The sequence below is a fragment of the Myodes glareolus genome, chromosome 6, assembly GCF_982192425.1.
Source record: "Myodes glareolus chromosome 6, mMyoGla1.1, whole genome shotgun sequence".
Lineage (NCBI taxonomy): Eukaryota > Metazoa > Chordata > Mammalia > Rodentia > Cricetidae > Myodes > Myodes glareolus.
The window spans coordinates 14982801-15005532 of record NC_142031.1 but is presented as its reverse complement, the minus strand read 5'-3'; the positions used below and the strand labels follow the sequence as shown (position 1 = coordinate 15005532).

General features: G+C 51.6%; 1 protein-coding gene across 1 annotated transcript in view; it reads right to left on the bottom strand.

Annotated features, from left to right (window-relative positions):
• Window positions 1-638: 638 nt before the first annotated feature.
• The window catches only part of LOC125395353 (paired box protein Pax-7), a 60443-nt gene continuing 38349 nt past the window's right edge, over window positions 639-22732 (bottom strand). Inside the window, exons 6-9 of the mRNA XM_087907538.1 lie at window positions 11436-11635; window positions 7896-8061; window positions 6489-6691; window positions 639-812 (exon numbers count right to left, since the gene is read on the bottom strand). Coding sequence (XP_087763664.1) covers window positions 639-812; window positions 6489-6691; window positions 7896-8061; window positions 11436-11635 — 743 coding nt within the window. The remainder of the gene's footprint in view (window positions 813-6488; window positions 6692-7895; window positions 8062-11435; window positions 11636-22732) is intronic.

Sequence of the window (22732 nt, the reverse complement as noted above, 5' to 3'; positions counted from 1 at the left end):
CCCGTGTACTGTGCCCAGTGAGCTTGACAGGCATCATGAAGAATTCAAGTGCAGACCAGATGAGCAGCTGCTTCCAAGTCCCTGTGGGAGCCGATCTCAGCTATGCCTCATCAAAGTCTGCAGGCCTGGGGTGGACCAACCATTGCTGGTGACCTACTATGTTCTGATGCTGAGAATGATGAGTGTCACCGAGCAACAGTGTGATGAGCGACATGGAGCTCCCTCAGCCCCTGGAGATGTGAAGTCCCACAGAAACCCTTGTCCCTCCTGGTGCCCCGGCCCCACAGAGGAACAGAGAGTGGCTCTGGTCACAGTTCTCCAGGGGTGCACGGGGACACTTAGATAGATGTAGTTATTTCTCTAGTGGGCTAAGATGCAGCTCTTTCAGGTCTCATTCCGAAAAAGGACCAGTAGACTCAGCCATTGTCCTTTCAATCACCAAAGCGTCCCCAGTGTCACCCTGAAAGCCAAGCCACAAGTCATTCACCCTGATAGGCACAGGCACAGTACCCGCTCCTCAGCTAGCTACCCGGAGGTTTCCCGTTCTGTTTTAGGGAGTCAGTTCCCACCCTTGGTCCCCCTTGTTCCCTCCACCCAGGATAAAGGGCAAAAGCAGAGACATAAACAAAGCTCTGTTTTCACTGGAGGCGGCTGCCCAGTCTCTCCCCGGGGACCAGAGCTGTGGCTTCTGATGGATGAAAGCAGGTGGCTGTGTCAGGAGCAGCAGCCAGTGGGAAATAACTCAGCTTTTCCACGGAGGTGGCTGACCTCGGACAAAGGCAGAACGGCTGGATAGCAGGCACTGGCAGGATCTGGGCCCCGGCAACGGAGGCTCAGCATATCCAGGCAGGGACAAAAGCTGGCCACCAAGACCATTGGCTCATACCTCTACAGTGGCTAATTCCTCGCCAGAGCTGGCCAGGCCAAGAATGCTGGTGGGAAGGAGAGATGCGAGGGACCCCTGGAGAGCAGAGCGATGGTGACATGTTCCCCAGCTGCTGCCCCATCTGGCTTTAACTGGGGGCTGGCAGGTGTGGCCTGCATGTCTAAGAGATGGACTATTGCTGGGTATGGGGAAAGCCAGTTGAGGAGGGCAGATGGAAAAAAAATGATCCTGGGCTTTGAATCCAAGAAAGTCCAGCCACAGACTCCTGGTCCGTCTGGAAACTGGTCCCCTGACCCTACACTGGCACTGCCAGTCATGATGAGAAACAGGGCAGGGAAGAGAGGGTGAGAATGATTCCCTTGACTGTCCCCTGACCCTGGGAAGCCACGCAGAGTCTGAGTCATCCCAGCCTTCCCTCTCGGCTTGCCTTCTGGGGAGCACAGTGGGCAGCCTCCTGTGCTTTCTATACAGCAGTGCCGCCTGCACCCCAACATTGCTCTTTCCAGGTTTCCTGAGCACACCAGGCTGTTCTAAGGAAGAAACCAGCACAGCCATTTCCCGGCCAACCAATAGGGCTGAGAGAGAGGACAAGGAAGGGGGAAGGAGGGAGGGACAGTTTGGAGGCTGAGGCATAGAGGTGTAGAGAATGCACATTTAACAAGCACCTACTGTGTACCAGGTCCTTTGCCCAAATCTCCATTCTCCTCTGAGAAGCAGGGAGAATGTCCCTCCTTCCAGGTGAGGCAAATGAAGCCCAGAGAGGTTAAGTAAACTGCTCTGGGGTCACACAGCACCATAATAAACAGTAGAATCAGAACTTGGTGTCTACCTTGAGGTTTCTTCCAACCCAGCCACATTCCACTTGTGGGGCCTGAGTGGAAGGTTCCCTGAGAAAAGGGAAGCATGGAGACCCTGCGCTAAGGCAGAAAGAAGGAAGTTAATGCCAGGAGAGACACCTAAGAAGGGAGGAGAAGGAAGCGCTGGGCGGGAGGGGGGTGCAGAGGAGACTCTGGCTAGGGTTAAAGCCCTGTGTCCCTACAACCTGCTAAGCCCGAGAAATGAATTCCGATCCCTCCAAATCCCAACCTTGGAAGATCTCGTTTCAGGGGAGCGGAAGATCCTTCACGCCTCCTCCTGATGCCCGGGTAATGCCAGGATGCCCCCAATCTGCTTTGAGGAATGGAGGATTAAGAATAATAAAAAATTGCAATAAAATATGTGTGAAGGAGGGGGTAATTGTGGACAAACGCAGCATTCAAATTCATTTTTCAGCTCTTTTACACACCATTTCAATCTTATTTTCTGCTTGTTAATGAGATCTTGTTGCCTGGGCTAGGCAAACCTTCCAGTATCAGGGCATAATTGCACGTAATTTTCTCTCCTACCAATGATTTGCATCAGGTTTTTTAAAATTCTGGGCTATTGAACACCCCATGATCCCCCCTACACCGCCCCTTCTTCCTGCCTCCATGTCTCTTGCTCCCTCCTCCTTCCTCATCCCTGGTCCAGCAAGACTCATTTTAAATGCTTATTAGAAACGCAATGTCACCAATAAAGGGGTGGGGACAAAGAGGAAGTGAGAGGAGAAAGAGGCTGGAAGTCTCTTGTACAGGTGAAATCCGGTCCAAGAGTCAGCGGACTGCCTTGCTTTTGTCTTATCGAAGGTCAGGAGTGGTGCGGTTCAGAGGTCAAGTGGATCTCAGTCAGAACCCCAGTACTACGCTCATGGGCTCTGAGGCCCTTCTGTGAATTTCTTAACCTCTCCCGAAGACTACCTCCCCAACAGGAGGGGTGTTCTGGGGTTTGAATGCCCTCAAATAGGCCAGATGATTACATGAGCTCTGGTGTTAAGCATCTGACCTTGCTGGTCTGTTTCCCCTGGAGGCCTTGGACTGTGATGGAGGGCAGAACTGGGCCCTGCCACTGAGAAGTACTTGGGAGTTGACATTTGTCAATAACCATGCAGATCTGAAGCTCTGTCTCAGGAGGAAGGATGGCGACTTGGAACCCGGATCTGCCCTTAGTGGCCCCTGTGGCCTTGGACCTCAACTTCCTTGTTTGGACCATCACACAAAACTTCTCTTATATGGACCATTGTATCAACCTCATGGGGGCAGATATAACCCAACAGCAAGGTGGACTCTGCAGGCAGGCTGTCCCAATCTTAGCTCTGATGCTTTCTAGAACCTGGGAGAGACTGGCACAACACCTTGGATGGATGGGTAGAGGGATGGATGGATGGATGGATGGATGGATGTATGTATGGATGGATGAATGGGTGGATGAATGAATGGGTGAATAGATGAGTAGATGATTAAATGTATGGACGTTTGAGTGGATGGATAGATAGGTAGATGGAAATGTATATGGAGTGAATGAATGGTTGAATGGAAATATGGCTAAATAAGATGAATAAATAGGTGTGTGGCTAGGGGGATGGATAGGTGGACGGATTGGATAGGATGGTGAATGGATAAATGGGAGGGATTATGGGAGGGTGGATGGGTAGATAGGTAGATAGGTGGATATATGGATAAACTGTATTATGGATGGATTTGTGGATTTGTTGGTGGGTGGATAGGGGATGAGTGGGCAGGTGATTGGATAGGAAGATGAATAAATGAATGAGAAGATAAATGGGTGGAAGGGTAGGCAGATAGATATATAGATATATGGATGGATGTGTAAGTAGACTGATGGAAGGATGGATTGGATGGTAGATATATGAATGGATGGATGGACTTGGTGGGTGAGTGAATGAATGGATATATGGATGAGATGATGGCTAGATGTGAGGCCGGTTGGGTAGGATGATGAATGGATAAATGGGATTGAGGGAGGATGGATGGATGAGTTAGTAGGTAGATGGATGGGTAAATGGGTGACTGGGTGGATGGGTAGATGAATGAATGGGAGCCATCAGGAATGAAGTCCCTGGACAGGCTTCTCTTTCCCGGTACCTCATCAGAAGTACTCAGGGCACAACCAGGGGTCCCTTGTGGAATACTTAATGGCTGGTAGGGGTCTATGATGATGAGGAAGCTTTGTTAACCAATTATCTTCAAGAGGTGAGACCAAGTTAGGGTGTGGCTTTCTGGGACCCAGAGGGGAAAAAAAAAGCATGACCTAGGTGCTCTCTCTCTCTGTGGTTCCTTTGTGGCACAGCTGAGCTTGGACTTCTCATTCCTGTTTGATGAGTTTTTGCCCTTATAACAAATAAAAATATAATTGTTTATCTTTTAGCTAAAATTTTGGTTTATTTCCCAAATGGAGCTAACTTCTACAGGTCTATAAGGTGGGGAGTCTGTGCGGAGCATTAGAGGTTCCGAGCCTCAAGGAAGGCTTCTGATCGACTCTACTCTGCCAGTAGCCTCCAGTCTGAGGTGCCTGGACCTTGTTTTTTTTTTTTTTGTTCTTTCCTCACAACATGACTCAAAGAAACCCTTCTCTCCACCCAGTTGAGAACTCAGGATCTGGGACTCCTGAGATGTGGGTTTGAATCATGACTCATACATGGGTTAAAATACGAATAACAATCATCACAGTGTCTGTCCCAGGACTGCAGGAAGCTCAGTCCTCTTGTCATTGAGTCATTACGCTTAGTTGCTCTGTGGCTACCCAGGGCAGGGTCTCCCCACTTGTCTTTACTGATTTATCTTAAGTGCAGGTGTAGAACCTGATGTATGGCCTGCACTAGGTACATTGGACCTCTGAGGTGCCACCTTCAGAATGGGAACCTTGTTGAACTTCAAGGAACAAAGGGATTTGTTTTTTTTTTAAAAAAAATTTATTTATTTATTATGTCTTATTTATTATATATACAGTGTTCTGTCTCCATGTTTGCCTGCACACCGGAAGAGGGCACCAGGTCTTATTATATATGGTTGTAAGTCATCATGTGGTTGCTGGAAACTGAACCCAGGTGTTCTGGAAGAGCAACCAGTGCTCTTAACCTCTGAGCCATCTCTCCAGCCCACAAAGGAATTTCTTATGAAATCTTGATGGGCCTCTCCAGGGAGTCCCTGACACACACCACCCATTTCCAAGACTGGATGGGGAAAAGAGATCTTAGTCAAAGCACGGAAGAGGTCTGTTTTCCCACAGACAGCCATAAACCACCAGCAAGATAGGCTTGTTGGTCCCATCCCTAAGTTTCCCAGTTTCAGCCACACACAGGACCCCCTTTGGTTTCTGGAAAAGCAAAAATGCTTTCCAACTTGTACGGCTAACACTATCCAGGTGACAGGGACCAGATCTCTGATTCTGGGTAACAGTGTGCTAATCTAGCTCAGCTCAGGTGACACACTCCTAGGGGGCCTAGATGAACCATGGGGGGATTTCCTATTGGGGACAGAGGACAAGGGATGCCAATTTGTACTATGAATTGTCCTCTCTCCCTGCACCAGATCCCTCCCAAGACCCCAGAGCCATGAAGATGAGAGTTCACTCTGAGTTAAGCGGGGACTTCGAAATGTTGAGACTTTTGACTTCCGGACTCCACTCAAGCCTTGCTGTTCAGAGGGTACCCTTGCCACCCTAGGTCAGTTATCATCGTCAGTAGATGGACACACACGCACGTAATCCTCCACACACCACAGCTGGGTTTCTGGTAGGCTATTAGGAGTAGACTCTGTAAACAGGGCAAAACTGAGGTACCCAGATGTACATTGGCCCCAGAGCAGCAGAAGGAGGCTCTCTGCCTCCCCCATAAGACTGCACCTTCTCCCGCACAACACAGCTGTTCAGATCAGTTTGCTCGCCTGGCCAAGCCTGGCGTCTGCGGAAGGGAGGAAGAGGGACACAGCAGGCTGGAGGGAGAGTAAACTTCTTTCCTCAGGGGGGCTTGGGAGCCTGTTACAACTACAGAAGCAAACACAGCAGCTCCTCAAAAAAAATCACTCCGACTCTAAGCGTCAGGTCTGCTCAGCAGACCCACCAATAGCCACTCCAAGCCTTTCGTTATTCTTCCATCTTTCCCCAAAGCCTTGACTCCATTAGGTCATGAGTGACTGAGCTGGCAACCAAGGACACGTCAATGAACCTGAGTTTCTAAGTTCCAATATAGAGTCGAGTTCCTGGCCCAGCACCTTGGCAGCAATTCTCTCCACCAACAGAAGTGATCCCTTTCTCTCAGTGACTGGTCACTTCTGACAACAAACAAGGCATAGAGTGCTGGCTGGATCTAGGAAGAACTCTTGGTTCTGGATTCAAACCCAGAGCCTTGCTTCTTCTGCTCTCTGTAGGAAAGTGCCTGGTATACACCAAGGCACCATGGGTCAGTTATCAAGCTTGGAATGGCTGTTGGGTCAAGAGTGGGTCCTATAATCAGTTGCTGCTGATTTGAGGGAATCTTGGCAGCAAGAGGAAGGTCAGTCCAGAGCCATGACCACAGACAAAGACAAGGGAAAAAAGAAGGAACATTCGTTTCCCATTCAAATTCTCTCAGGGTCCCCAGGCCCAGAGGCTTCCCAAGACCACTGAGTTCTGAGTAACACATTTCCCCTGTAGGAGAGAAACAGCCTGGGTTACCCTGAGCCCTTCTGGTTGGGCCAGCAGGAGTCTGGCAATGAGACTCCCCAAATGGAGCAAAGAGGCCACCTACCTGAGGAGACAGGCCGTTGCTGACAGGGTTCATGTGGTTGGAGGGGGCCCCCGGGTTCATGAAGCTGTCCGAGTAGCTGGAGAAGCTGTGGCGGGCTCCATAAGCAGAGCTGGTGTCAGCTGCTGCAGCGGCTGCTGCCAGTCCACCCTGATGCATGGTTGACGGTGGAAGGGGCTGGGGCCTGTGCACTGTGCTGCCGCCATCTGAGGAGAGACCCAGAGAGAGGTCCTAAGCAAGTGGCAAAGCAGCCTTGGGATCCTCCCACCCAGACATGCCCTCTGGAAGGAAGGGACCAGCTTCTCAAGTGACTTGGATTGAAGCAGGCTGGTTCTCAGACAGTCCTATAGACTGGTCCGGGCTTGACTGCCACCCAGCTGCCATCTAGATGACCTCCGGCGAATTGCACACAGATAGGTGCTGGTGCTTTGAGTTAGGTATACAGTAGATGCTCAATAAATGGATTGCGAGTTGCACCTGGCAAGGACTATTGTCTACCCAGACTTGCCCTGTTAGCATTTTGAGGGTAATGCTGATCTATCGGGTGCCTTCACTCATGCTGGAGAAGGGTACAAAGCAAGAATGAGTCCTAGCTTATGGGGAGAGGGAACAGGGACCTCTGGGGTTCAGTAAGCTTGGGCTAGAGTCAAGGTCAATCAGTGAGTGAACTATGCTTGAATTTTTTTCCTTTTTTAAAAGTTTATTTATTTATGTATTTTATGTACATGAGTGCTCTGTCCTTATGCACACCAGAAAAGGGCACCAGATCTCATTACTTGTGAACACCATGTAGGTACTGGGACTTGAACTCAGGACCTCTGGAAGAACAACCAGTGTTCTTAATCGCTGAGCTAGTCCGTGAACTATGCATGAAATGATTGAACTAAAGTTGGTTTTCCTCGCGACCACTCCACTCCACTATTTGGCTCAGTAGCATCCCTCTGCACAGGGACAGCTGTCGCCAGCACTGGCTTGATTTCTTATTGCAAATCATGAGCAGGGCTGTCTGCCTCCTTAGCCTCTGGAATGTCAGCCTCTAGGCCCTTCAGGAGGCAGCCCTGAGGCTCAGATGTCAAGAGGTTCCTCCTGTGTGCTGGGGTGGGAGCAAGATTCAGGGAGGGGGCATCTAGGAAACTGGGAGGAAATATTTATTTTTGAGGGCTGTTGGGTATCCTGGGCTCTCTCCCTGCCACCTCCCTCCCTCGGCATTCCCTTGCTGGGGTTGTGTGGCGTCTTAGAAGCTACCTGAAGAATTGCACCCAAAGGATCTCCCTTCAGTGGGGGGTCTCAGTGGTCCAGTGAAGCCCTGGAGGGTGGAGGGGTGGGAGCGGCTGGCTCTTTAGCCCTGAATGACTGAAGTTTTAAGGTCAAAATAACTGGACTGTCCACTTTCTAATTGCAGACACTCACCTTGGGAGATGGTGGTGGTGGGGTAGGTAGAGTCCGGCAGCTGGTAGGGTGGCAAGGTGGGCATACCAGTGGGTGGGAAACCTCCGGGCAGAAGGTGGTTGAAGGCAGCCAGCTGGTTAGCTCCTGCCTGCTTGCGCCAGCGGGCACGGCGGTTACTGAACCAGACCTGAAGGGGAGAAGATGTTGAGCCTGAGTCCCTGCGGAGAGCTGAGGCATGGGTGAGGTGGTACCCAGTAGGCAGCTCCCAGCTGGTAAGTGTCTTCTTCCAAGAAGCAGAGGCCACCGTTGAACAGCCCAGGATGGTCTGCAGGGAGCTTCAAAGGCAGGGTCCCCTCACCACTATCCAGGGAGGTCTTTTAGAATGACACCTGTTTTACACTAAGAACTAGAGGGAGTAGGTGACAACCACCGGCCAGGATGACAGGAGGCCTGGAGAAGTCTGTTAGCACTCTTCCCAGGTCTGTGCTCCAGCCCAAAGTCTCCAATCCTTGCTCTAAATCTCCAACCCCTTCAGGAAGCCGTCACACATACAGAATGTCCTGAGTAAGGATGTCTTTGGCACCCAGCTGTGTCAACTGGAGGCTGAGACCCTGCCCTGCTCGCATAGCCTGGGCATTGCTAGAACAGGACATACACAGGTCCACACATACAAGCATGCACACCAACACACACAACACACACAACACACACACATGCACACACACATGGGGGGGGTTCCTTTCCACTTCTAGACTTTACACATGCTGTTCCCTTTCACCAGAGTCTGTTCTTATGTCGGGCTCTGTAGACGGAAAGTCCTCCTTCACCAACACTCTCACGGCTGCATCTAAGTGGGGCAAGTGAGTCCTCTACCCACTCAAGAGAGGCCCTGCTGGGTCCTTCCTCATGTGATTTTCCATTTTTCTGCTCCTGGCTGAGTGGTTCTCAGTCGTCCTTCAGGTTAGGGAAATCCAGGGCAGAGACCCACATCCCTTATGCCCTGCAGGGTGACCATTCCATAGGTGATCAATACCCATTGAATAAATGAATGCTAAATGAAAGAAGAAAGGAACAAGGGTGAAACAAGATCTCTCTATGAGACTGTCCTGGAACTCCCTGTGTAGACCAGGCTGATCTTAAACTCACAGAGATCCCCTTGCCTCTGACTCCTGAGTACTTGGATTAAAGGCGTGGTGCATTACTGCTCTCTCTCTCTCTCTCTCTCTCTCTCTCTCTCTCTCTCTCTCTCTCTCTCTCTCTCTTTCCAGACAAGGTCTCCTGTAGTCTAGTAGTCTAGGCTGGCTTTGAACTTGAAAGGTAGCCAAGGATGATGTTAAACTTCTGCTCTTTCTCCCTCCATTCCCAAGTACTGAGGTTGCCGGTGTGTACCAACCAGTGCATATAGTGCTGGGGATCAAACCAAGGGCCTTGTGCATGCGAGGCAAGCACTCTGCCCACTGAGCTACAACCTCACCGTAGTCCCTGACATCTTGTTGCTCTGCCTTTAATCATGTAGCCCTAGAAGACAGCAGATCCTGCTGCCATGTCTCCATTTTGCAGAAAGGGACACTGGGACAGGGAGGATACATAGGGGCAGATTTCACCCACTCCCATCGCCCACATGCTGAGATGAGATGTCCCAGCGTTGTGAGGCCCCAGGAGCACAGATTCTTCAAAGCAGAGGCTAAGTGGCAAGACACATGGAGCTGGAACATCCCAACATCACCCAGGGCCTTGAGTCCCTGGCCTGCTACCCTCTGCCAGCATTCCATGATGTTTTTGCTGGAACACTTCCATCTACAGTGGTCCTCATCTCCTCACTGGGCATTGCGATGCCAATAAGGCCTCCACCCAAAGGAGTCTTGGTGACCACTGAGCTCCAACTGTGAGCTCCTGAGCTCATTTGGAGGAGGAGGCTGAGCTGCTGAAGGGGGACTCAGCTGCTCAGTGGTGGGGATGGAGGCTTTCCACCTGGGTCCTCTCGCTGCAGATCCTTCTGTGGGACTTGAGTGCATGTCCTGCCAATTCTTGTCCCACCTCCAGGGCCTCTAAGTATCTGGGCACTTCTAGACTCCTCCCTTAGAGCTACATCTTCAGATTTTGGATCAGCCTCTCTAAAATTATGCCTTTGGTTCTTCCTCTCTGCTCTATCCTACCCAAGGGAGCTCACAGCCCCTGAGAGGAGAGAGACCCAGTGAAGCAATGGCTGGTGGCCTGCCCGTGGTTTGTCAAGACTTGGCCTCCTCCATTCCCAGACCTTGAGTGACACCTGTTTCCCTGTCCCTTGGGCCAACGAAAGCACTGTCCTAATGGCCAGGGACTTTTCTGAGAAGCTGCCAGGCTCCGGGTGGTGGGAAGCCACGAGGCTGCCAGACTAGGCCCTGAGAAGGCTGGGAGGAATGTGCCCCGGACAACAGCTGCAGCGAGGCTCAAGCAGAGCCTGACCAGTCTGCAGCTCCAGTGTCACCAGGAGGGGAGGGGAAGGATGAGATGAGCTAGCTGACCACCCTGGCCTGCCCTCTTCCCCTTGAGGGTGGGAAAGTGGAGGAAGGCTCGCCACTTCCTGGAGGGTTTAAGGCCAGTTTCTTCTAGGACTTTCCTTATTGCGTTCTAATTCCATCTTCGGAGTCAGCTTCCTTCTCTTGGGTACAGAAAGAACGGACGCTTCTGTGCCAGCCAGGCCAAGCTGCCAGTCTAGCTCTCTGTCCCATGGGGCACTTCTCTGAGCTCCAGCCTCTGACTTGGGCTGGCGGAGTGGCCATCCCAACCTGAGCCTGAGGCTGAGGCTCCATCCCCTTCAACATTGCGGCTTGCAGCCATGAGGTCGCTGAGGAGCGCCACTTCTCAGGATGGCAGGGTTTGAGGTGGCCCCTCTGTAGAGCCACCTCCTCTGTACATGAAGGCGACAATCCAGGACAAGCCATTCATTAAGTCACCCTGCCCTCCCCCAAACTCCTCCATAGCTTTAGCCCTCTCTGGCAGGTGCAGAGATGAGTCTCCTCTGTGCTCTGCAGAAGCGATCCCCAGTGCTCAGCCTGGAGGATGAGATGGGCGGCCCCTCCCCCTCTGCCTCCCCCACGCAGACCTGAACCTCAGTCTGGGCTCTTTCCTGCTACCAGCCCCACTGATTAGGGACTGTGTTCTTCAGGTGTTTAGGGCCTTGGGTGAACCTACCCAGAACACATCTTGCATTCTTCTAGCAAGGGGAAACTCATTCCCTGCCTGAGGAAGATAGGCCTGCTGGGAAATTGCATTTTTCCCAGGGAGTTTTGGAGACTATGTGCCTGCCCTCTTCTCTGACTGACTGCTCTTTCTCCTCTCCTCCCATTTCTCTTCCCCATTCTCCCTCTTCCTTTTTTTTTTTCTTCTCATCTCCCGCTGTGTCCCTCCTCCCCTTTGGACTCTCCACCTCCCTGTCAATCTGTAAATCAACTGACTTGTGATTCCTGCTGGGCAGGATCCTCCAGGCAAACCCCTGGAGCAAGCACTAGACCCGGGACGTGCCCACAGTATCTTCCCCACCCCACCCTCGGACTCCAGCAAGCACCCAATTCTCCCTACCTGGACGCGTGCCTCCGTGAGCTTGGTCCTCTGCGCCAGCTCCTCTCGGGTATAGATGTCCGGGTAGTGGGTCCTCTCGAAGGCCTTTTCCAGCTCCTCCAGCTGCTCGGCAGTGAATGTGGTCCGGCTGCGACGCTGCTTGCGCTTCAGCGGGAGGTCGGGTTCTGACTCCACATCCGAGCCCTCGTCCAGACGGTTCCCTACAGCCGGGCAACACAGTGGGCATGGGGTCATGCCTATGTCTTTCTCTGAACACTGCCCTGGGGTTCCAGTCTCTCCCAAAGGAAAGAGGTTGCTTACCACATTCGGGCTTAGCAATGAAGGACGGGAGATAACCTCCATGCCCAGCCTGGGAGACTGGGGAAACATCTCCTGCCCAACCCTTCCCCTGCTTTTAAAGCCAGTCCCCTCCAGCTGGGCATTTTGATTATCTTCACCGACATAGATGTCCCTGACATAAGACTGAATGAAATTCATCTCTCAAAACTCAAGGGACAGGCGCCATCGAGATGGCTCTGGAGGTAAAAGGGGCACAAACACAACCCAGAGTTCAAGTCCCTGAAAATCACATGGTGAAGGGAAAGAACACATTCTCGCCAGTATGCACATGCTGTGACATGTGCTCCTCCTCCAAAATAAATAAACTTAAAATAAATTTTGACAATTTCTCAAGGGATGGTACGCTCTGAGGCAGAGCAGGGTTGTGTTTGATGGCGTCGTCAATAAGCCTGTCTTTAAGAAAAGTAGGAAAGCCGAAACCAGGAAGCACGGAGCAACTCCACCTTTGGAGAATGCATGCAAGGTAAAGGCTTTGGTCTCCTGTGCGTGTGTGCATGTGTGTGTGTGCATGTGGAAGGCTGGGGTCAGGCTTATTCATGAAGGGACTAACAGGCAGGCTGAGCTCTAAGTCCAGTTGGGGAGGAGGCTGAAGAAATGGCTTAATCAGCCAGGCAGTGGTGGCTCGCTCCTTTAATTCCAGCACTGGGGAGGCAGAGGCAGGTGGAGCCAGACTGATCTACAGAGTGAGTTTCAGGACAGCCAAAGCTACACAGAGAAAATTTATCTCGAAAAAACACAAAAACAAAACAAAACAACAACAAAAACTGGCTTGCTCAGTTGTCCCAGCAGCTGGGGCTAAGACCTGGGGAACAGAGCTGGTTTTGCATCCCCTCCAGCAGCACTGAGCCTCCTGCCCTTTTCTGGCCTGGTGGAGCTGATGAGAAGCAAGTGAACCAGTCCTGTCTCTCCCTCGTTTTACCCTTCCTTCATCTTTCCCTGAACTTAGCTATGCCATTGGGATTTTCTGTCCATTTGTCTATTCATTCTCTCACTCATTCATTCATTTACAGACCATTTACTGAGCACCTACCATGCTCCTGCAGAGGCCAAGCACACAGGGCGGGGGGGACCTAGACTCTATGCCTAGAGTCCTCAGTCTAGGGCAGGCTAGAGAGACTCGGAGGCCGCCTGCTCACACTCTCAATGGAGAAACAGTCACAGAAAGGCAGGCTGAAGAGTACAAAGTCTCTGGGCAAGTGTCTACACAGCCCAGCAGTCAGTCTACACTCTTCTCTCTGACCTACACACCAGCACACACTCAGATGCTCCCGGGATTGGCTACACAAGAGTCTAGGCCCTTCCTCCCCCTTCCCCATTGAGAACAACAACAACAACAACAACAAAAAAAACCCCAGAAATTTTGAAGTCAGTCTGAGGAAAGAGGGGTGCCAAAGGCCCCATGAATCAAAAGTACAAGAGATCATTTTGCCAAAGGGCCACATCCACGGCCACGTCAGGTGCCACAGGGAGGGGAAGAGTCTTGGCCAATGCCCTGATTTGGGCCGGATTCCTCCCCACCTCTTCCCTCCACCACTTTATCTTGTTCACTGGGGACTCATCTCTGTAATTTAACGACCACTGCCAGGCTGTGTCTAACTGCGACACTATACTCCATGGCCAGAGAGCCAATGGGTAGCCACAAAAAGTCAGAGCCAACCCTTCCCCTGCCCTTTTCTAGACAGCCTGCCAGCTGCCCACCCACCCTAGCTCTGGTGAGAGCATCAAAGGTGGGCACAAATGGCACCCTGGGGCTCCCTTCCCAACCCACACTGGGCTCAGAGCCAGACACACCAGTGGTCTCAGTGTCCTGATGGGGACCAGGAGAGCAGTTAAGTCAGGGGAGCAAACAGGCACGACAAGATCAGGCTCCAGAGAATATCCCTCCACATGACCCTGGATTCAGAACTCGGACACTGGCTAGGTAGATGACAATCAGAACTGTCAGGAACAAAATTGTGGGTAGAGACATCCTGCCAGCTGAGGGCTGAAACCCAAGTTGCTGTACCATGGCCAGACTCTTGCCCCTTCCTCACCCTTTTCTCCCTGCTTTCAGATTGCAGCGTTCTGAACAGACCATCGACTTCCTCCCTGACTCCCTGCCCCTCCCCTCCTTAGTAAGCTAAGACCTGTGGAGCTTTGTGCATCTCGAGGCACCAAATCCAAGCCCAAACTGAGGACAGCAAAGCAGAGCCCACAGGCTCCTGATGTTTGAGAGAACTGGTCCTCTGGGATGAGGCGTTGCCATAACAACCCTGAGGAGAACCTGACTATCCCACTGCCCACAAAGATCCAAAGAGTGCTTAAGAGACCAAGGCTGCAGCCTACTTGTGACTTCAGTTTCCAACTCTCTGGCCCATCCCAGGGGACCTGCAGCCATTCCTGCAGCCTTCTCTATGCAGTTATTCCTGCAGCCATTCCTGCAGCCTTATCTATGCAACCTCATTGGGCAGAGCTGTGAAGCCCACTCTACTAAGTCCTTTAAAAACAGGGCCAAATAAAGTTTGGAGTCACTCGAAGGAGGCCACACAGTCCAAAGTCCAAGTTTCTTCATTCCCATGGAGAGGTGTAGTTGGGAGATAGTTTGGGTGTCTGAGGACTCCTGGGATAACTCCGGTCCAGTTGGGACCCGAGAACTGGACCCAGATCTCTGACATTCTCTTTCATGTGTCTTTGGAGAGTTGCTTCCTCTCTTGGCTTTCTCAATTGGAAAGAGAGGATAAAATAAATTCGTGCATACCCACCCCTACCCCAACGGCGGGCACAGGGAAGAGAAAAAAAGTAGACAGGGAGTGATTTGGGGACAGAAAGTGCACAGGTAGGATTGTCATTATTATGATGATGTAAAGATGGTAGAAAAGGGGGGAGGGGAGGAGCAGAGAGTCTAGAGAAGGGACACGAAGAGCTTCTGTGTCACCCCTCAGTGCCTTGATTCAGTTCCTTGTACCCCACTCTCTCAGTACCCACTTCTTTACCCCTAGAACCCTCACTTTCTGAGTTAGACTAATCAACAAGACTAAGTGTGTTGGTGACCCTGCAGACTGGGTGGGGCTGAGTCCTCTGGGTAGGGAAAGTTGGTAGCCTGGGCATCGGGTCTGGGGAGAGGGATTGTGGGGAAAGCAGACATGGAAAAGCACTCATTAAATAATCGACAGATTTGGGGTGGGCAGGAGGGAGTGGATCCTGGCCAGTTGTTACCCCTACCTTCCTCCTTCCCTGCAGCTGGGGGATGCAACTGAACTAAGCACCAATTTAAAAGAAAAGGGACAGTAAGGAGCCCTCCCTGGGTTCTCTGCTTAGAGGAACAGGAGGCCCATGCCAAGCAAGGAAGAACAGCCTCTAAGTTGGAGCCTCCAATCTTATGGGGAGATGCAGTCTATCTTAGGAAGCTTCCAGTCTGATGAAGGAGGCATCACTCCTGTGCTGAGACTTCCCAGCCCAAGGAGGGAAGCATCGTATCCAGCGAATGTGTGCATGGACAGACAGAAGACAGACATTAAGACTGCGACATGACCTGCAAACGCCAGGGAAATCTGAGGATAGTTCAGGGACCAGAGCTGTTGAGTTTGTCAAAGCCCAGGATAGCCTAGACCAGAATAGCCTAGCTCAGGCTGATGGTGGGAGACAAGGATAGCCTATCACAGAATAGCTTCTCCCAGGATAACCTCATCCACTCTGATGGTGGGAGACAAGGATAGACTATCCCAGGATAGCCTAGCTCCAGCTGACAGTGAAAGACAAATGAAGACTGGAAAGTCACTGGGGTTGGTTACCATAACCTCCCCAGCCACACTGCTTCTGCCTCTGCCTTCTTCAGGTTCTTTTGCTAGAGCTCATCCCATCCCAGGAAGCCATAGGAAGCCATCACCAAGTACTGGGCTATGCCAAGAAGTCTTGGTAAACCAGTGACTCTACTAACCATTTATCATCCGTGTGTCCAGACTCCACACTCCCACGTACAAGGCTCCCAATTATGCTATCACTTATGTAGGGCCACCTCCTGCCTCTCCCTCTAACCATGTCCTTGCTGTGGATGAAGTCTGCTTATCCAGTAAAACCCCTCACAGTGGGTGATCTTCCATCAAGGAGCCAGACCAGGGAGATTTCAGCACCATTTTAAGGGGAGGGGCTCTTAAGTCTCAACCATCAGAAAACAGGGATGAAGGGCTGGAAGATGACTTTGTGGCCAAGTGCTCACTGCACAAGTGTGAGGACGCGAGTTCAATCCCCAGCTGCCACATAAAGAGCCAGAGAGAGGTGTGCACCTGTAATCTCAGCATAGGAGAGGCAGAAACAAATGAACCCCTGGGGGTCACTGGCCAGCTATTCCAGCTCAACTGGTCAGCCCCAGGTCCTAGTGAGATATCCTGCCCCAGTAGACAGCTCCTGGGGAAACAGCACCAAGATCGATGTCTGGACCCTATGTACATCCCATCCTCCAACACACACATACGCAGTCATGTCTTAAGTCTCTGGAGACAATGGCCATCCATGTCTGTGTATGGGTCTTCTGGTCTTGCTAGGCCAGCAGGTCCTTGCCTATGATACAGATGGTGCCTGGCACACAGTGGGCACTCAGGATAGCAGCACCAATGCTCACAGCCTTGCAGAGCGATCATCTCAAGGGCCTTTTGAAGTCTGGCATCCTGCCGCACCCACTGCCATGAAGGGGGCTGCAGACCCTTCACACTGCTAACATGAAATCATTGTTCTGATCAGTTGGAATGCCAGAAAACGAGGTTGGCCCATTTTACAGGTGCCCAGTAGAGCCCTGGAGCAGTGAGGCTGGACCAAAAGCCAAGGAACCTGGCTTCACACCCGGGTTTCTGAGAAGCCCGCCTGTGATCTTGAAATCACAGTGGCTGCTTCGCCATCCCCAACCTTTCCCTCCTCTTTCTGGATAGAGAAGTCCTGTGGGTAGTGATGGTTTCTGAAGCTATACACCTCCCAACGCCTTCTCACCCCCAGGCAGTGTGAGCCAACACTAGCCAAGAGGCACAGGGAGGGTCTCTACTCTGCACCCCAACACAGAAGCCCTTCCAGCCCCGTTCCCTGCACCCTCTCCCACCTCCTCCCATTCCTGTTATTACAGTTTAACATAGGCCCTGGTGTGGAGCTGTGGCCGAGAAACGAATCACATAATAGTTGATATGCGTTTTAATCAAGTAATTCGGGCAGAGCCGAGAGCTGGCGAGTGTGGGCCCAGTGTCCCTGAATACCAAGCAGGCCTGGGCGCAGGCCTCCACAAATGGAAAAGTCATTTACAGCTCAGCTGGGGGCCTCCAGCCTAGTGGTGGCCTGTCCTTTCGTTCCCTCTGTGCAAAGTGCTCAGCCGTAACTGGCTCACCAGGTGTTCACAGGCCAGGCTAGTCTGCAGGAACTGGCCTTCCGTGATTCAGAGACTGGGGGACTCCTGCAAGGAGATGAAGCACCCCAGTCCTGCCCACCTCTTCTACCCCAGCACCCCATTCCTGTCTACCTCTTTATGCACAATTCATGGACATTTGGGGACTCCTGCCCAGAGATGAAGCACCCCAATCCTGTCTACCTCTTCTAACCCAGCACCCCATTCTTGCCCACTTCTATTACCCATATTCGTCTTTGGCACTCAGCCCAGCACCAAACAACTCAGCTTCAGGCCCCAGCCCTCTGTCCTGCCCAAGTCTGCCCTTTCCCTCCCACCCTGGGCTCGTCATGGCCCCTGGCCTGGTTCACTCATGAAGCCTGTGACTAGCTAGCCAGGCCCGGAAAGACTGGAAGTGGGCAAAACAGTCAGATACTAGCTGCTGGCCCACACAGGATTCTTTGGACTCATACTGGGGACCCAACCTTTCCAATGAGTCTGGGGGATGTGCCCATAGCTACAGTCAAGAAGGCAGTGGTGGTGGTGGTGGAGGGGCTCTCCTCTAGGGTCTTCCACAGCCTGAGCCCAGGTTAGCTCAGGAGCTCTGCTAGATCTACTCCATGTCTAGAGAGGTGTGTAAAATGCACCAATCCAGCAGGGCTAGCTCTTGCTTCTCAAGGGGACTCTGGTCTGAAGGACCCCTGTGACCCAGAACCAGACAGCAGACTGTCAGAACCCTTCTTTCCTTAGAGGTTCCTCCAGAGGTGGGGGCACTGGTGAGGGGCAGATGCAAACAGGATCCCGGACCCCCAGTCTTTTGATGTTTTAATCTCCACAACCCAACAAGAGAGAAGAGGTGGCCTCTCTGGGAATGCTGGAGTTGAACTCACATCTACCCACAACTCGACAAAACTCCTTCCCAGGTAGGAAGGTCCCAGTCTCCTTGAGATTGTACTTTCAAATTCTGAGCCTCGGAGGGATCATTTGTTTGTTTGTTTGTTTTCTAGATCTGGTTTCTCTGGGAGGGATCATGTGGGGAAGTTTGAACATGATCCTGTGCTAAGAGCTCAGTACTGTCCTTCGGCATTAGAGGGCGCTGTCTATACATTCCTGACAGGAAGGGGCGGATCCAGGAAGAAGGAAGTGGCACTGCTTGGACACTACTGTGTAATCAGAATTCAGTCATGTTTTCCAAGGTGGATCCAATGTTCTTTCTCCTGCACTGAACTAGGAACCAAGCATATGTCATGTGTGGGAGTCAGGTGTCCAACGTGGGAAACGCCTCTGCCAGGATTGAGTCCGGGTGCAGAGTTCAAAACTATGGTTTATCTGCCTGAAGACAGAAGATTAAGGCTCCTGGGCACCTTTCCACCTCAGTCTCTTTAACCTGCTGTTTGTTTCATGTGGCTAATGTGGTGTCTGGGGAGGGGTGGCAGATGTATGGAAGAATCTGAGCACCTTGGAGACAGGAGCAAACCTGCCCTAACTGAAGCTGAACTCCAAAACTTTCTACTCTAGCCGTGGCTTTAAGAACACTGATTTGCCCTCTTCTCCCTCAGGTTACTTTAGTGTACATCACACTCGGAGGTTCACGTGCTTGCGGGGGAGTGGGTGTGATGAAACGTGGCGGGCATTCCTCAGGCACTTTACACTTTTTGTTTGAGACAGGGTCTCTGATTGGCCTGGAACTCGGCGAGTAGTCCAGGCTGGTTGGTCAGCCAGTTTCTAAGGATGTGACTGTCTCAACCTCCTCAGCGCTGAGATTACAAGCTTGTGCCACAGCGCCTGGCTTTTTAAGTGGTTCCCAGGGAACAAAGTCCTCCTGCCTGCAAGGCAAGTGCTTTCCAGACTAAGCCATCTTCCTGTCCTTTCCTCGGGCTATTCCAATAATTGGCTGACTCCAACTACCTATATTAATAAAAAGTTTTAGAAATTGACACTAGTCGATCTGAGAGAGCAGTGACCAGTGTTGGGTAGAGTGGAGCCCAGGACACCATTTCTTGCCTTCTTAGTTTCGAGAGAGCATGGTCAACACAACCAAAGCTGACAAGGACACTGGGGAAATGAGAGGAACCAGAGTTGGTGGCTCAGGCTGGAGATCTGTCTGCCTCCTTCCAGCCACGGATACTGCTGGACTTGTCATTGATGACAAGGATCACTGATGACGGTGTGAAGGGAAGCTACGCGGAGGGAGACCACTGTGAGGGAATGGAATCCCAGGCTGAGCTCCCAGACCTGTGTGTGACAGAGTTCCAAGGTGACCAGCTCAGCGAGCCACCATCCCAGACCCCTCTTTTCATCTCTCCTGCTAGAGAAGACTGGCAGCCTCAGGTTCTAGCCACAAGAGTGTTATTTGTGCCTTTCAGGATCTCCCACTTCTTGGTACCTGCTGCTGTGGCTCTCCCCCACAGTGCTAATGTGGCTCAAAGTGACCCTCGAGAGGTACAGAGCCATGCCCAGCTCCACAGCACATAGGGAAGTGACTTTATCCCTCTGGGCTGAGGGAGGGACCTTCAGCTGAAGGAAGGTCCCAATCTCTTAGAGTCCTCTTTCCTGATGATAGAGGGGACTATTGTAAGGCAAGGGCTATGGACAGTACCCAGTTCACAGTGAGTACCCAATAACTGTGGTTGCTGCCACCACCAGCGTCCCCGACAAAGATAATTTAGTTTCCCCTGGGTCCCTGAGGCAGGATTTGTCTGACATGAAACACAAAGGCAGGAGCAAATGTACGAATGGATGAATGAATGGCCAAATAAATAAACACTCCTCCCCTGCCCCCGTTCCTATCTCTCACAGACCCAGCCACACGCAGTCATCTCTACTTCGTTTCTTCACAGGAACCTGTCCCAGAAAGCAAATGACACCTGCAGAAGAGCAGGCAGGGATTGCAATCACAGGTCAGTGAGCCAACAAGAGCAGAGCCAGGGTACCAAAGGAGGGGACAGGCCCTCGGGAAGCTGGGTGGGCATGGGGGTTTGGGGTGGGCGGAGTTAGGGGGCTAAGCGGAAGCTTCGAAGTCAGTGGAAGAGAAATAGGACAGCTGTCCCTTCCCACCGGATGGACTGGCTACATGATGCACAAGAGGAAGCCGAGCTCCAGTGCCATGAAGTCAAACCTGCCCTCTCTCTCCCTGCTCCTCAGCCTCCTCAGCGCTGAGCCCAGAGACAGAGGGTGGCAATCATGGGGAGGTTCAGCGTGGAAACTGGCTCTGGGGCTCAGGCTTTGCTTCTTGCTCACGCCTCTCCCCGCTTAGCCATGAAGAAGTCTGAGGTTAAAATACTAGGAGAAAATCCAGGTGTGGTGGTCCACACCTTTAGTCCCGACCCTCAGGAGGCCGAGGTGGGTGGATCCCTGTGAGTTCAGGGCCAGCCTGGGCTACCTAGTGAGTTCAAAGTCAGCCACTGCTATCTAATGAGACCCTGTCTCAAAAATAAAATGGATGAGTCTGCAGCCACCAGCTAAATACAGAAGCCACAGACCTTACCCATTCGAAAAACAAAAACTGACAGAGGAACTTGGGAGCCTGCTAGGTTGGCAAGCCTGAATTTGATCCCTGGAACCCATGTAAGAGCCAGGTCATCCCAACCATGGAGTGACTGAGACAGGAGAAAGTCTGGGACTCATAGGTCAGCAGACTTAGCCTACGTGGGGTATTTGAGGCCACTGGGAGATTCTGTCTCAAAACAGAGGCAGACAGCACCGGAAGAAGGACATCTGAGGTTGTCCTCTGGTTCTCTACACACATGTGCACACGTTTGCATATGCATGGGTGTACACACACGAGAGAGAGAGAGAAAGAGAGAGAGAGAGAGCGCTGATTCAAGCATGCCCAAGTTGCAGCTTCCTCCCTGGGACCCTGCCACCCATTTTCCTTTCCCAACTTTTCCCTTCATCCAATCTCCTCCCATCACCACCCTTCATTTTTATTAAGCAAGCCTTGCAGAAAATTCTGGAACTAGCATTCTGCGCTGGGGAAGGTGTATGGTTCTCTGCGTCTCTGTAGGCTCCCCTGAGTCCCTCCTGCAGGCTGCACAAGCCCACAGAGACCAAGATCAACAGTCCCCATCCCACTTCTAGTGCAGGTTTAGCTTCCCACTGCCATGGTCACAACTTAGCTGACTGCAGGGGTGGGGGAGAAGAGGATACTTGCATAGCCAGGTTTCTCTCCATCCCTAGGGCAAGATGCTCTAGAGCAGGCCATACAATCTGCCCTGGAGACAGAAAGCCTTACCTAGGACACCCACTTACCAGAAATGACTTAAAGTGACAACCCTTGAGGATGCCAGTGCCATCACCGTCTCCTTAGGCTGCCTCCAGGAGCTCCGGGGGGGGGGGGAGAGGTGGGTACTGGCTATTGGGACATGGATGCTGCAGGGGGTGGAGGGAATCACTTCCAATGCTCTAGTGTACGGTGGATCACAATGGTAACAATGAATAATGCAATATCTTAAGATGACCAGGACATAGAAGTGTAAATGTCCCCAGTGCAAAGAAATGGCACATGTCTGAGAAACATGTAGGTCAGTGAACTACATACCCTCTGAAATGTCCTCTGTACCCACAAACATGGGCAACTACACTGTGTCACTGAAAAAACTAAGATGTCTGACTGGAGAGGTGGCTCAACACTTAAGAGCACTGGTTGTTCTTCCAAAGGACCCACTCAATTCCCAGCACCCACACAGTGGCTAACAACTGTCTGTAACTCTAGTTCCTGGGGATCTGATGCTTTTTTCCACAGGCATTGAACACATATGGTGCACATGCACACATGTAGACAAAACTCATGCACATTTAAAAAAAACCTAAAGATGCATTTATAAAACTGTACATAGGGCCAGAGACATAACTCAGGTGGTAGAGCACTTGTCTAGCATATAGGAAGCCCTGGGTTCCATCCCCAGCAATGCGTAAACTAGGTGGGCTGAGACATGCCTCTAATTTAGCACTTGGGGGCCAGCCTGAGCTACATAAGACTATGTCTCAAGTGTTTGTGTGTGAGTGTGAATACATCATTGCAGAAGCCCCACAACTCATCCAGATAAGGGGACTATATAACCTTACCCATGGGAATGTTCACAGAAAGTCTTTGGGCTGATTTAAAACAAAACAAAAACCTTCAGATGGGGACCTTGAAGTTTCACCAACTTACTATGTGACCTTTGTTGAGTCTCAACCACCTCTCTGAGTCCCATTTTCCCATCTTTGAGAAGAAGGGGTTCTCCTGGGTGTCTAAAATCAACCTGAGAAGGGGTCCTGGCTGTTCGGGGGCATATTCATCACTCAGCAAAGGAACAGTGTGCTCAGCACACAGTAGGGCTGGCTGTTGCCCTAGAAAGGACTGCAGATCAGTGGGAGTTGAAGTTCCAGAAGAGGTCTGGATATCAAACTGCGGCGGGTGAGGGGTCAGTCTGGGTCACAGGACACCCTAAAATCATGCTTTCTGCATGGGACAGGAAGGACTTTTCCTCACAAGTTGTCTGGGGCCAGCTTTTGTTTTATCTTTTTCCTAAACCCTCTTCCTCTCAAGAGGATGGAAGGGGAAGGCTCTCCTTCCCCTCCCCTTTTTCCCCTCCCCTCCCTCCTCTCTCCCTCCCTCTCTCTCTCCCTTCCT